The 13714-nt window shown below is 46.4% G+C and overlaps 2 protein-coding genes across 2 annotated transcripts in view; one reads left to right on the top strand and one right to left on the bottom strand.

Annotated features, from left to right (window-relative positions):
• Positions 1-13714, top strand: part of Stab2 (stabilin 2) — a 149014-nt gene that overhangs the window by 75353 nt on the left and 59947 nt on the right. Inside the window, exons 33-35 of the mRNA XM_057757406.1 lie at positions 827-904; positions 12221-12319; positions 12409-12516. Of these exons, the coding sequence (XP_057613389.1) occupies positions 827-904; positions 12221-12319; positions 12409-12516 (285 nt within the window). The remainder of the gene's footprint in view (positions 1-826; positions 905-12220; positions 12320-12408; positions 12517-13714) is intronic.
• Positions 6888-10382, bottom strand: LOC130866370 (activity-dependent neuroprotector homeobox protein 2-like). Its single transcript, XM_057757779.1, has 2 exons — positions 9165-10382; positions 6888-9131 (listed from the first exon to the last, which is right to left on the bottom strand). The coding sequence occupies exons 1-2, from the start codon at positions 10353-10355 to the stop codon at positions 6888-6890; spliced, it is 3435 nt and encodes a 1144-aa protein (XP_057613762.1). The 5' UTR covers positions 10356-10382.

Below are 13714 nucleotides of genomic sequence, written 5' to 3'. Positions count from 1 at the left end.
ATGGCCAGCCCTGGGCAACTTAGTGAGTCCCTGTTTTGAAATAAAAAGTAAAACGTGGGTTGGAGACGTAGCTCAGTGGAAGAGCACATATGTGAAGTCCTATATTCAACCTCGGGTGCTCTCGGAAAATCGGTCAAATAGCTGGAAGAAGGGATTTGAATGTTGTCATCCAAGGAAGAAAGAATGATTCAAATGACAGAGCCAAAAATACCCTAATTAGATCATTGCACAGTGTATATAACATACTGAAGTACCACAGTGCACACAAAAGGTAGGCATCATAAATTGTTCGTTAATTTACAACATGCCTTTGTGTCTACTCACATGTGATTACTGTAATAAGGCTAGTCCACTGGTGTTCCAAACCAACAATTTCCTTAGCAATGTTAACATCCACCTGGGGTGTCACAGGCTATCCAGGTCCCAAGATAAATCAGTCAAGGCCCTGACTCTGAGGAGATAATCATTAAACATACATTTTTCTTAAGTTCATTCCTGTGTCTAACACAATAAAAACATCCCCTTTAACAAAACAAGATGTGACAGGTGGTCTGGTGTGTTTCCATGACCTCTGTTCATGAAACGTGCATGCTCAGGGTTAGGCAAACATCCCTCCTCCCTAAGATCTAGGAGGGATTGTAAACCGAGGTGGGAAAAGAAAATGAAACAAAAACGATTAGTGCTCAATCGCTCTTGATTGGTAGACAGTCACTGTCTATATGGCCCAAAACTCTGATGGTTACCGCAGCTCAAGAGGCAGGCACCCCAGAGGTGATGCAGTTCCCCAAGGACACTCACCTCCCCCCAATTGTGCTTGTGGTTGCAGAATATCACCATTGAGGGAGCATCCATTGTGGACGGTGACAATGCAGCCACAAACGGAGTGATACACGTCATCAACAAGGTAAAGATACCCCTACCCATCAGGCAGAATTGCTTCCCCCTCTGTGATGGTTTACTATATAGTGCTGTTTGGGGGCAAATAAAAATACTTAGCCTTAATATCAAATGAACCTTAAGTGTGTTTCATCTTGGTTAGAACCTCATGAAGACTCTCATCACTCAGTCAGACTCGGCTGTACCTCATGCCACCTGCATCTGCAGCTGGGCTCCCGTTGCATGTGGCCTTAAATGTATACTCTCTCTTGGATATGGAAACATCTTAAGAGGCACAAGCCTAAAATCAAGAACAGAGGGGAGGGGAAAGCAACTGGCTACCACTATCCACTCTCCTCCCTGCACTATTGGATCCTAAAATGAAGGGGTACAGAAAGCCCTGAGAAAAAAATAGGAAAGCACAGAAAAACTACCCTAAGATTTTCATCTTTCACCTAAGTCCCAATTCAATAGTGTTTACAGAATACTACAAGAAGAAAAAAAATGGGAAACGGGATTGTAAGCTAACCCATAATTTTCAGTTACTACACTGAAAACTTGAGAGTACACTGGAAACTTTCAGAAGGTGGAGGGCTAAGGGAACAATTAATTGCATTTTAGTTAAAAATTGCTCTCCCTTGGTACTTATATATTCAGTTTTTAAAAGCCATAGCTCAACTATTTCTGTTCAAAAGAGAGGTTATTTGTGACTCTCTGTGTTTTTTAGTCTTTGCAATCCTTCAGCAAGATCCAGAATCTTAAAACACAACTGTTAAGCAGGAGATTCGGCGCTTATGGGAAATTATAACTCCATGTGATACCAAGTGACATTGCTTCTCAGCATCTGTACTTTCTTAGTCTTAGCTTCACAGAGTACTAAAATACCTTTATAAAAAAATCATTTAAAAAAAGAAATATAAATTGGGCCAGGGAGATGGCTCAGTAGGTAAAGTGTTTGTCATACCAGCCTTGAAGAGCTGAATTCGGAGCTCTAGTGTCCATGAAAAAAGCTGGGTATAGCTTCATGGAACCTGAAAACCCAGCATAGGAGAACAGAAACAGAAAGATCTTTAACCAGCCTGTCCAGCCAAAATACTGAGCTCTGGGCTCAGAGTACACAAACACACACGCGTTCACCTCTTCTCCCTTATGTTATTTTTATGAACACAACTTCCTTAGTAAGACGACACCTCCTACTTTGAGCTCATTTACCATGGGAGAGTAACCCCAACCCTTCTGTGGCCTTCTCACACAGCCCGTGTCTACACAGTAAATGTGGAAGTGTTAGTCTGGGCTTGACCTCCTGTCTACCTGTATAACCTTGTTGAAGTTAGATAGCCTACCTCATGACTAGCTGTAGGACCTTGTTGAAGTTACACAGCCTCTCCGAACTTCATCCATCTTCCTTTGTGGGGATTAAATAACACCCTCTACTTCAAGACTTGCTACTAAAGAACCCTCAGCAAATGCTGATTTGATTCCATTCTTCCTTCGAAATCCTATGGGATTTTCTGCATGGCACTTATTTGGCATAACCACCAATTGTCCTATAGTGATGCCTGTTTCCTGAGACCCTTTAGTGACTGTATCCTGGGAGGCATGTGGCCCCATCTCCGTGTCCCTCAGCAGAACAAGCACCTTGCCCTATATATGATAATTGGAATTTCTGAAGGTCCATTAGGTTCCAGGCACTGTGCCAAGCGTCACTCCCACCTGGTGTCCCTTTTATTTCTTACAACACTAAGATGGTGAGTGCTCTATCATCCTCATGTCAACACTCCAAGTTAAGTCACTGGGCTAAGGAATAACTCACGGGAACATGAAAAGTTTATGATTGTTCTCTTCTTTGCCCCGGATTGTGCAGTTCCCTGAAAAACTCCTATCAATTGGCATCGTGCCACCTTTGATAACACCATTATGTACAGTCATGTGGGCTGTGTGCTACATAAAGGTACTTGGCCACAAGAAATCCAGCCCACAGTACTTTGCTTTGTGCCCATTAGAGTTTAAAAAAAAAAAAAACCCTCCTCAAGGGGTAGCTTTTATGAAGTCTGGCCTTCATAAATGTGTGACATGAATCTGACCTTAGATGGTGTCTTAGGGTCTATAAGGCTGTGATGAAACACCATGCCCAAAAAGCAAGTTGGGGAGAAAAGGTCTTACACTTCCCTATCACCGTTCATCACCAAAGGAAATCAGGACAGGAACCTGGAGCTGATGCAGAGGCCATGGAGGGGTGCTGCTTACTGTCTTGCTTCTCGTGGCTTTCTCAGCTTGCTTTCGTATAGAACCCAGGACCACCAGCCTGAGGAAGGTACTGCCCACAATAGGATGGGCCTCCTCCATCCATCGCTAATTAAGAAAATGCCTCACAGGCCTGACACAACCTGATCCTGTTTTCTTAAGTGAGGTTCCCTCTCCTCAGATAACCTTATCAAGCTGACATAGCACAGGTAGGACCATGTTTATTCGTGGCAAGGGTCTATCATGTCACCATCTGTGTGGATGCCAAAAATGCTGCTACATAAGATGGGATGCAGCCCGTTCGCTGTATATGTGAAAACTACTACACTATAGTCCCTTGCTCCTGGCGCTGCTTGATCTAGCCACAAGGGAAACTGGGAAGTGTAACCTTTTAGCAGGAAACTATCATTCCTAATGCTAAGAGTATATAAAAACATACAGCAGGGACATTATAGTTGTTTTTTGCTGAAAAGGGCTTTTGCTGGAGTGGGTAGTTCTGGGTCCATTGAGAAGGAGTCCTCTGGTCATATAGTAGGGAGTCTTAACTTGATGGGTTGCAATGGGTCATGCAATTGCTGCCCTGCATTCTTGAAGAGACTTGGAAAATAATTAGAGAGCTGCAAGCAGATGATGTGGTAACAGAATTAAACCAAGTGATTTTCTGGGAAGGTTGTGGTTTAGGGAGGAACAGAGGCAGGGGAAACAGCAGGTTGCTGAGAGGAAATGTACAGAGTTGATGTAGGCATCAGTGGAGCAGTCTCACTGCCAGAGAAGTGAGCATAGAGTTGATGTAGGGTGTCAGGGACTGGTCCCACTGCCAGGGAAATGAGCTAGAAATAGCAGGGAGCTGCAGAGCATCGAAGAGAACAGGAGAAATAGAGGACCAATGTAAAGAACTGTTAGGCCTGGGGTAGAAAGGATGAAGGTCCCCTTAGCCAGTTTCTCCACATCTAAAAGATCTCTTGCAGATTTATCAGGAACAAACAGAGCTGTTGTAGGGTGAGAGTTATTTAAGACAGCTTACACAGAACATTTTATTTAGTTATAGGGTGAAATTCAGTAAAGCAAATTTTAAAGGATTGGATAAAAATATAAGTATGAGGATAATAAGAAAGAAAGGAGTAATCCACAGGAGGAAGGTTTCAAAACTCAGAAATGTTCCTGCCTTCCTCTAATCTAGGCACTGGAAACAATCTGTGTGTAAAGAACCAGATAGCAAATATTAAATTGCCAGGTCCCCGATCTCCGTCACTACTCACTCAGTTCTGCCTTTGTGATACAAAATAGCCCTCAGACAACATGTATAAGAAATTTCTGAAACCGGGATCCAAAAAAAAACTTTATTTATTTTTTTTGGCAGTGGTATAACAAGTTTTAATTCACAGTAGATACTCTAAAAATAGGTAAACAACAACAACAAAAAGATCTGAGCAGCCCTCAGATTTGATTAGAGTGAGCCAATAGTTATAGAAGATTCACAACCGCCTGAATGCATGTTACAAGCATTGCATGCAAATGCTGCATTTCTGAAAATCTATATAGCCACACTGTAATGTGCTTCCTGGAGCCCCACACTCTGGTACTTCACCTGAAGGGAGACAAGCTCCTCCTTTTCACAGCGAAAGGCAATGATCAACCTAGCATTTCATTGCAGGCAGGTTAATCTCTTGGTCAAAGAACTATCCCTAGAAAGGCAGGCTCACCTAAACCATGTTAATGAAAAATACATAAGAATTAATTCAAAAAAATAAAAAAAAAGAACTAATCCTTTGTAGTAGGAATCTAACTCAGGATAGTTGAGTAAGCTATTACAAAACAGGTACCTCCTCCCCATTGTAGTTTCTTATTCCAAGATAGGGCAGGAAAAAAAACAGCACAGTAATGAGTTTGAAAAAAAAAAAAAAAACAGTTTTAAAAGAAAAATTTTAAGTATCAAATGTCTTTTCTATCAAATACTATAAAACTTATATTTAGGACAAGGAATTAAGAGGGTTTTTTTGTCTCTCTCATTTTTTAAGATTTGCAAATGTTTTAATCCGCCCCCCCAGTAAAACGTTTGTTTACTCAATAGTACTATTCCTATTCTAGGAGTCTGATAGCCTGAAGCAATGGCCCTTCTCTCCTTGCAGCAGTGACTCCTTGCTCCCCTTCCTCCACTTCCTGTGCACCAATTCTTTTCAGATTTGCCAAGTGAGTAAGATTGTGAGGTCAGACCCCAGCCAATAGGGAATAGACACAATCACCACCTTCCTCAGAATAAAAACCAAGTACACTTCCTCTGTGTTTGTTCTTCTTCCTGAGCACATCTTCTTCCTCACAAGTAGTGTTTTGCTAGGAGAAAAAAAAAGGCAAAGACTCCAGACCTAACTGGGCCGGTCTATGTTACTACGCACAACGTTGATGCCTTATATTGTGTAAAAAACACAAGGTTTGGTATCTGTAAAAGATACAACACAGTAATTCAATACAGATTCCTTAGCAATGCCTGATACCTGGGGCAGAGGAAATGTCATCTTCCCAACTCTAACACATCGACTAGGTTTCTCCAGCCACAAAGACAGAGCTCCTGCTCTACCCCTTTTACCATAAGCCTGAAACCTATATTCCATTCCAAGTAGTCTGCACAGAGGCAAAGATAGTATATATGTGTCCACGGACCTCTCTTCCAACCTGTTTATGAACAGTTCAAGCAAGAAAGAGTTCTGTGTATGTGTTCTTGATTTCTAGTCTAAATGTGCTAAAAAAAAAAAAAAAAAAAAGTCTTATCTTTTAATGGAGAGATGACTTGTCACTATAAAGTCCACACTGGAATGCAGTCCTGCCTCTGCAAACTCTTGATTTATAAAGGAACATTTATTGTGAACTGCTTACAAGACCCTAGGATAGGGATATTTTTAATAATGAAAACATTTAGTTTTTTTATGAGTTGTATTCTTTAAAGCTTTCAGGATAAAACTGAAAATATAAATAAAAAGTATAATATTGCAAGCTAATATTAACAGAATTTAATGTTCAAATATGTATTCTTTGCCAGGCAGTAGTGGTGCACACCTTTAATCCCAGCACTCCGGAGGCAGAGTCAGGCAAGCCTGGTCTATATAGTGAGTTCCAGAACAGCCAGGGCTGTTACACAGAAAAACCCTGACTCAAAAAACAAACAAAAAAAGAAAATCAAAAACAACAAAAAAAGAGCTAGAGACTGGAGAGATGGCTTAGTAGTTAAGAGCACTGGCTACTCTTCCAGAGGGCCCTGGTTCAATTCCCAACAACCATATCGTGGCTTACAACCATCTATAATAGGATCTGATGCCCTCTTCTGTCACGCACATCACTCATATATAAAATAAAATATAAATTTTAAAACTGTGTTCTTAGAAAGTCATACACATAGCAATGCTCTTTTCTCTAAATATAGCTGTCTTCTTGGTTGATGCCCAAAATACTCCGGAACAATACTCTTATTTTCAACCAGTCATTTACAAACAAGCAGAAATTTCCTAAAAGGAGAAGACAAGTATTTGTAGATTTCAGGTTGTATCATTTGATGGACTCTACTAGGAGAATAAGCCATATATGGAATATCAAAACTTAATTCACATGACAGGGGAGTGGTTACACTTAAGAGTCACTAAGAGACTGAACTACGGGAATCAGTACATTTGGAGTAACATTTGCTTCTTAACCCAAGTCTTCCTGAGCACCTGAAACATGGAGAAAAGCCACAGAAACCAACACAACAAAGTCAGCTCAAACTACTGCCTGGAACTTTAAGCTGAGTTTTCTGGTTCACACTCAAAGCTCAGTCTGTGTTTAACATTTTTAAGTTGAGATGTATCAAAGCCTAGAAGTACTGAGGGTCTGTGGACTTCTATTGCTTTCAAACAAATATATCTTCTTGTTCCAAAAAACAAAGCCACATTAACTCTTTCCATCTTCAAGAATAAAGACAACAGTTCTACTTCTCTTCTGCTAGGATATGGTTTCTTATGGAAATACTCTTTAAGAAACTGCCTTTTTTTCTCATAGGAGCAGTCTTTGTATTTTCTAGGATCTAATGCTAGGATCTGGAATAAATTATCATCAGCAACTGGTCCATCCGTTGTACTTTCAGTCCTTTGTCTCTTCAAAAGCATAGCACTAGTCCCTTCCTCCGAACCTGATGCTGCATCATCCTTTAGGACAGGCAAGGAAACTTTCTCATTCCTCTTCTCGTCTTCTGCCCCCAGATGGCCATCTTGCCACTTTCTCTTTACTGGACACTTAGAATCAGGAATCCTTTCCCTATTGGCGAACTGCAGTTCACTGCCTGCAACAAAATCGGACCCAATTTGTCGGTCTAAGCTGTTGTCTTTGGGAGCACATTCACAATGCAGCAAATGCAGAGTGACGGCTGCCATAGTTAAGCTTCCAGAGTAGACCCCACAACAGTGGACACACTTGAAGGCAGGAGAATTGAATACTGTATAGGCTGTCGGTTTAACATGGTGTCTGTCCTTCAAATGTAACATGTAGGCCTCAGTTATCATGAATGTGCTCAAACAGAGGGGACAGGTCAGCTCTTGTTTGCCAAGAAGCTTAGGTACAGCCTTAACCTGAGGCCTCACCTTAACATACAAGGGAACCAGTGATGTGGAATGTATCCCTGAGAGGATAGCCAGGCAGACTTCCTGTTCTCCCATCTTCTCTCTTGGCAGAGTGATGATAAAATCAAGATAGGGGAACAACAGGTCGCCATTAGCATCCAGGCTCAACTGGAAGCCCCTGTTACTGTACTCCAAAGACAGCTTCCTCCTCCCGTGGTGTTTAATTCTGCTATGCTCCAAGAAATCCTTCAGGCTGTGGAAAGTAAATGGGCAAAACAGACACCCCAAGCCATGTGTGAGCAAGTGGTACATTAGCTCCTCCTCTGAGACCAGGCATTTGCAGGAGAGGCACCGCACGACCTTCTCCATTGTCCACTTCAGAAATGGCGCACATACTGCCAGCTTTACTGGCTCACGCTTCTCACTGGAGTTGGACTCACTTGGTTTGTGAGCCACTTCCATGTGAGCCTGGTAGACATTGGACGGGAAGAATACATTGCAAATTGGGCAGGTTTTCCACTGCTTGGCCTGTCTGACAACCATATTCACCTTCACCTCGGGTAAAGAGACCTGAACAAATACATTCTGGTCTGCAGTGTTTACCGGCCCCCGAGAGGATGACAAGCTGGGTAGAGCACTGAACATCTGTGGACCCACACTGGGGGACAGGACTTGGTTGGGCACCTGGGACGGAGAGACAATCATGAGGCTAGCACCCTGAGGAATAATAGGCAGAGTGGCAGGCACTGGGTCCAGCATGTAAATGGGTTTCCCATTAACTTGTGTCCCTGTCGGGAGGAGCTTCCTGAAAACAGTGCCTGATTTGGGGAACATGGTGTTCTGTGAAGTTTCAGCTCTCACTGGCTGGCTCACTGGCAAGATGCCGGTGCCAACAGACTGACTAAGCTGGAGCACACTGGGTCTAACTGGTGGGCCTGCAGGAAGGACTCTTGATGTAACAGGCTGACCAAGCAGAGGAATACCAGAGCTCACATCCTGGTTCACAGGGACATCTGAGATCATCAGCTGTTTGGGGGAACGCAACCCAGATGATATCACTTGATCTGCAGGGAGAACCCTAATGGACACTGTCTGACAAGAGGGGCGAGCCTGTGCTGAGGCAGCCTGATCTACATGGAGAACCCTGGGCTGAACTGCTGGGCAAGTGGGAAGGACCCCAGAAGTTGCTAGCTGTACAGGCATCACAGAAGCAGGGGACATCTGACCTTCAGGAAGGACTGCCAACGAGACCACCTGACCCACAGAAATTGCTCCTGGTGATGTGGTCTGCAGAACCCCAGGACTGGCAGAAACACCACAAGATAGGGTACCAGGCCTGATTTGTCTGCTTGTGGGCTCCACTGGCCTGCTTGCTGGCCTCACTGATCTGACCAGAGGTCTTGCTGGTTGACTTTCAGACCCCACGGACTGTGTCAGGGATGAAAGCCCAGATGGGATCACTTGACTCACTGGGAGATCGCTCATTCTAACAGACTTTTTCATAGGCCCAAGGGGCTGACTCACGGGCAGTACAGGAGGGTCGATAGGCTTATTAGGTGAAGCCCTGTCTGAGGAGAGGACAGTCGAGGGAGCTGGAGGCTGCAGTGTGAGGCTGGTCTGGCCCACCGGTAGAGGGCTGGAGACAACAGCCGTGTGGGACTGGGCAGCAATAGGCACAGAATCAGTGAGGCTCCAGGAAGTGCCTGGGACCCCCGCTGGTGGCTGTACCTGGGCAGTGGTCACAGGCTGGGCCAAGGTCACTGACTTTGCAATGGCTGGATTTGGAGTGTTCTTTGACACGGCAGGACGGGACCGACGTGGCTTTGCCCTAGCAGCTGCGCGCGGAGCACTGTTTGTTGCCCTGGCCAAGCCTGCCTGTGGCTTTGGAGCAATGGGCACCTGCTTCAGAAGCCCAGGCCGCTTGTTGTGTTCTGAGATCACAGACCGCAGCTTATTCTCCAAGTCCTTGTGTAGATCTGATGTCAGAATATGGGACATCAGACCACCCTGGCTGCACTCAGTGGCGCCACACTTTTTACAATAGTATCTCCCAGCCGGTAGAGTGTTGGCTTCTGGCTGCGCCTGTTCTTCCTGACTCTGAAAGCCAACGTAGGCATTAAGTAAGAACTGAAAATGGGTGAGCAGCACATGCTTCTTCATGCTACCGAAGGTGGTATTGGAAAAGCTACACTTCAAACACGTGAACTGTTTTATGTAGCCCTTCAAGGGCTTCCCATCCTGTGCACTCTGATCCTGCATGGCCATCTCATGGAATAACGAGAAGTGCCTGCTCACCACACTGGGCCGTGAAACGAATGAGCAATCGGGGCACTGGATCTGCAGCTCTTGGTCGGCCTCGTCTTCATGGCACCGATGCAGATGGTTTTTGAGAGAAGAGAGCATGTCTGCTGAGTACGGGCAGAGGCTGCAGCTGTACGGCTTGGTTCTGAATCTCACCTTCTTTCTGAAAAGCCCCCTGGGGGCCACGTCGGGCCAGGAGGTATTGAGGAAGTACCTGTCCCCGGGGGCAAAGGCCTGAAGGGCCTGCAAGGACTCCCGGCAGCTCTGCAGCCCTACGTCCTGGAGAACGCTCTTCACCCACGGCCGCAGGATCCTGATGAAGTCCTGGCAGTCCACGGGAACTTGAAACATCGCGGAAACGGTGGGCCCTGCAATAGGCGAGCCTCTGCTCAGTGCCACAGCTCCTCCGCCTGTACCCGCCTCCTACCGCCTCCCCGCCATGCCCTGCGGCCATGCTCTCCAGCCACACAGCAGCCTCGCACCCGCCCTCCTCCACCCTCCAGTCACTCAAAGGCCTCCATCCACTCAATGGCCTGGCACCCGTCCCCCAGCTACTCAATGGCCTCGCGCCCGTCCACCCCCCTCCAGCCACTCAATGGCCTCGCGCCTGCCCTCCAGTCACGCAAAGGCCTCGCGCCCGCCCTCCAGTCACGCAATGGCCTCTCGCCCGCCTCCCCCCCCTCCAGTCACGCAATGGCCCCGCCTCCCCACCCTCCAGTCACGCAATGGCCTCTCGCCCATCTCCCCCTCTCCGGTCACACAATGGCCTCGCGCCCGCCCCTCCAGTCAGGCAATTGCCTCGCGCCCGCCTCCCCCCCCTCCAGTCACGCAATGGCCTCGCTCCCGCCTCCCCACCCTCCAGTCACGCAATGGCCTCGCGCCCGCCCTCCAGTCAGGCAGTGGCCTCGCGCCCGCCTCCCCCCCTCCAGTCACGCAATGGCCTCGCGCCCGCATCCCCCCCTCCAGTCATGCAATGGCCTCGCGCCCGCATCCCCCCCTCCAGTCATGCAATGGCCTCGCGCCCGCCTCCCCCCCTCCAGTCACGCAATGGCCTCGCGCCCGCCTCCCCCCCTCCAGTCATGCAATGGCCTCGCGCCCGCATCCCCCCCTCCAGTCACGCAATGGCCTCGCGCCCGCCTCCCCCCCTCCAGTCATGCAATGGCCTCGCGCCCGTCTCCCCCCCCCTCCAGTCAGGCAATGGCCTTGCTCCCTCCTCCCCCCCTCCAGTCACGCAATGGCCTCATGCCCGCCCTCCAGTCACGCAATGGCCTTGTGCCCGCCCTCCTGTCACGCAATGGTCCAGCGCCCGTCTCCCCCCCTCCAGTCACACAATGGCCTCGCGCCCGCCCTCCAGTCACACAAAGGCCTCGCGCCCGCCCTCCAGTCATGCGATGGCCTCAAGCCCGCCCTCCAGCCACTCAATGGCCTCGTGCCCGCCCTCCAGGCACTCAATGGCCTCGTGCCAGCCCTCCAGTCACACGATGGCCTCCAGCCACACACTCACCTCCGTCACCGCCTGGCTCGGGAACCGAAGCCGGCTCCTCAGCCGGCTGTCAGCGCTGCTCACCACCAGTCCGTCTTCCTGCACCAGCATGCACGAGAAGATGGCGAAGATGGCATCCGGAGAGCTCCGGAAGTGACGTTCCTTCATTTGCATGCTCACACCCAGCAGCCAATAGCATGGCGAGTGCCTCAGCGCCTCGACTCCTCCCCTTCCGGTCTCAGTCTTCCTCCAGCAACAGCTTATTTGCACATTGCCGAGGCCCTGGTCTCCAGACCTGGATCGCATGCACACACAGCCAGAAATCTAACTATGTATGGAAAATGGTCCTATCTCTTCTGCTTTTTACCAAGCAACAAGTTTTCTTTTAAGGCAAATTCAGGTTTATAGTAGACTTAAGGGTCCCAGGATAAGAAGCCAAGAATTCAAAGGCTAAGTTCTTGAAAGTTAGAGGGGATTCCTAAGGAGAGCTAAAAACTCTTTTGCATGAGAGGAAGTTTTCCCCAAATGGAGAGTAAATTTAAGGAGAACTTAAAAGTGAACGAATATTTTCAGTTCTTCTAGTGTGGTCACTTTGCATCCTGGAATAACTTGTTCTGAAAATTACCAAAAAGTTTTTAGTCACTTCTCCCCAAAGAACCCAACAGGGCTTCCGTGTGGACAGCAAACTGTACCAAAATTTGCTAAATAGAATTTCGGTGCTTTCTGTTCCCAGGTGCTGGTGCCCCAAAGAAGTCTGACTGGCTCCCTACCAAACCTCCTCACCCGTCTGGACCAGATGCCCGACTACTCCATCTTCCGAGGCTATATCATTGCAAGTACCATCTTCTCTGCATAACCATCTTGTGAAGCGGCCAGGGGCCGGGCAGAGCCCTCACTGGCTGCCCTGTCTTTTCTTTGCAGCAATACAATCTGGCGAGCACGATCGAGGCTGCAGACGCTTACACTGTGTTTGCTCCAAACAATGAAGCCATCGAGAGTTATATCAGGGAGAAGAAAGCCACGACTCTAGTAAGTGTCACCCGGCGTCATAACATTTTTCTCTTTAAGATTGACTTCTATTTTTAATGGGGTTGTGAGCGTGGGTGTGTGCATGTGTGTGTATGCGTGTAGGAAACTGCACATTGGTTTCCTGGCTACCTAGACCTGAATATTCACACAGAAACTATATTAATTATAACACTGCTTGGCCAATGGCTCAAGCATATTTCTAGCTAGCTCTTATATCTTAAATTAATCCATTTCTATTACTCTATGTATTATCATGTGGCTTGTAGCCTTACCAGTCCTCTGGCATCTTGCTTCTTGGGCAGCTCGCTAGTGTCTCTCTCGACTCCACCCCTCTTTATCTGTGAGTCCTCAGTTTTATTGTCCCACCTAACTTTATCCTGCCTTGCTATAGGTCAATCAGCTTTATTATTAACCATTGAGAGTTAATAATGCATATTCAAAGTATACAGAAGGATCATTCCACAACAGAGAAATAAACTAAAATATTTAGCACCAAAAAAATTTACCTAGTGTCCATGAAAGTATGTATTCCCTTTTTATTTTATTTTATTTTATTTTTTGGATTTTTCGAGACAGGGTTTCTCCGTAGCTTTTGGTTCCTGTCCTGGAACTAGCTCTTGTAGACCAGGCTGGCCTCGAACTCACTCTGCCTCCTGAGTGCTGGGATTAAAGGCGTGCGCCACCACCGCCCGGCTGTATTCCCTTTTTATGTGAAAAAAAAAGTCCTTAACATCTCATTAGAGATATGAAAATATTAATTTGCATATCAAAGAATTATAATTATCTATAATTACAGTCCAAACTAATTATGTAAGTGGAAACCACTTGAGCATTCGCAGATAGATTTTCTCCACAGTGTCATCTTTTAATGTCAGAAAAAAAATTACCCCTTTGCCACTGCAATTCTGGGTTGTGGTTTTTTTTTTTTTTTTTTTTTTGGTATTTTTGGTCTTTTGAGACAGTTTCTATCTGGGTGACAGCTCTGGCTGTCCTAGAACTCACTCTGTAGACCAAACTGGCCTCAAAATTGCAGAGAGCATCCCAAGTGCTAGGACTAAAGGTCTGCTCCACTAACCACCCAGCACAACTTTTTTTTTTATTTCAAAACTCTTTGCATTGATATAAGTGATTACAGTTATTTTGGATAGTGTTTTTGAAAGCATGTTTCTACTTGGGAATATTTTGTTTTAATGGTACT

Source organism: Chionomys nivalis, chromosome 25 (genome assembly GCF_950005125.1).
Source record: "Chionomys nivalis chromosome 25, mChiNiv1.1, whole genome shotgun sequence".
Taxonomy (NCBI): domain Eukaryota; kingdom Metazoa; phylum Chordata; class Mammalia; order Rodentia; family Cricetidae; genus Chionomys; species Chionomys nivalis.
This window is presented reverse-complemented; position numbering and strand designations above follow the sequence as displayed.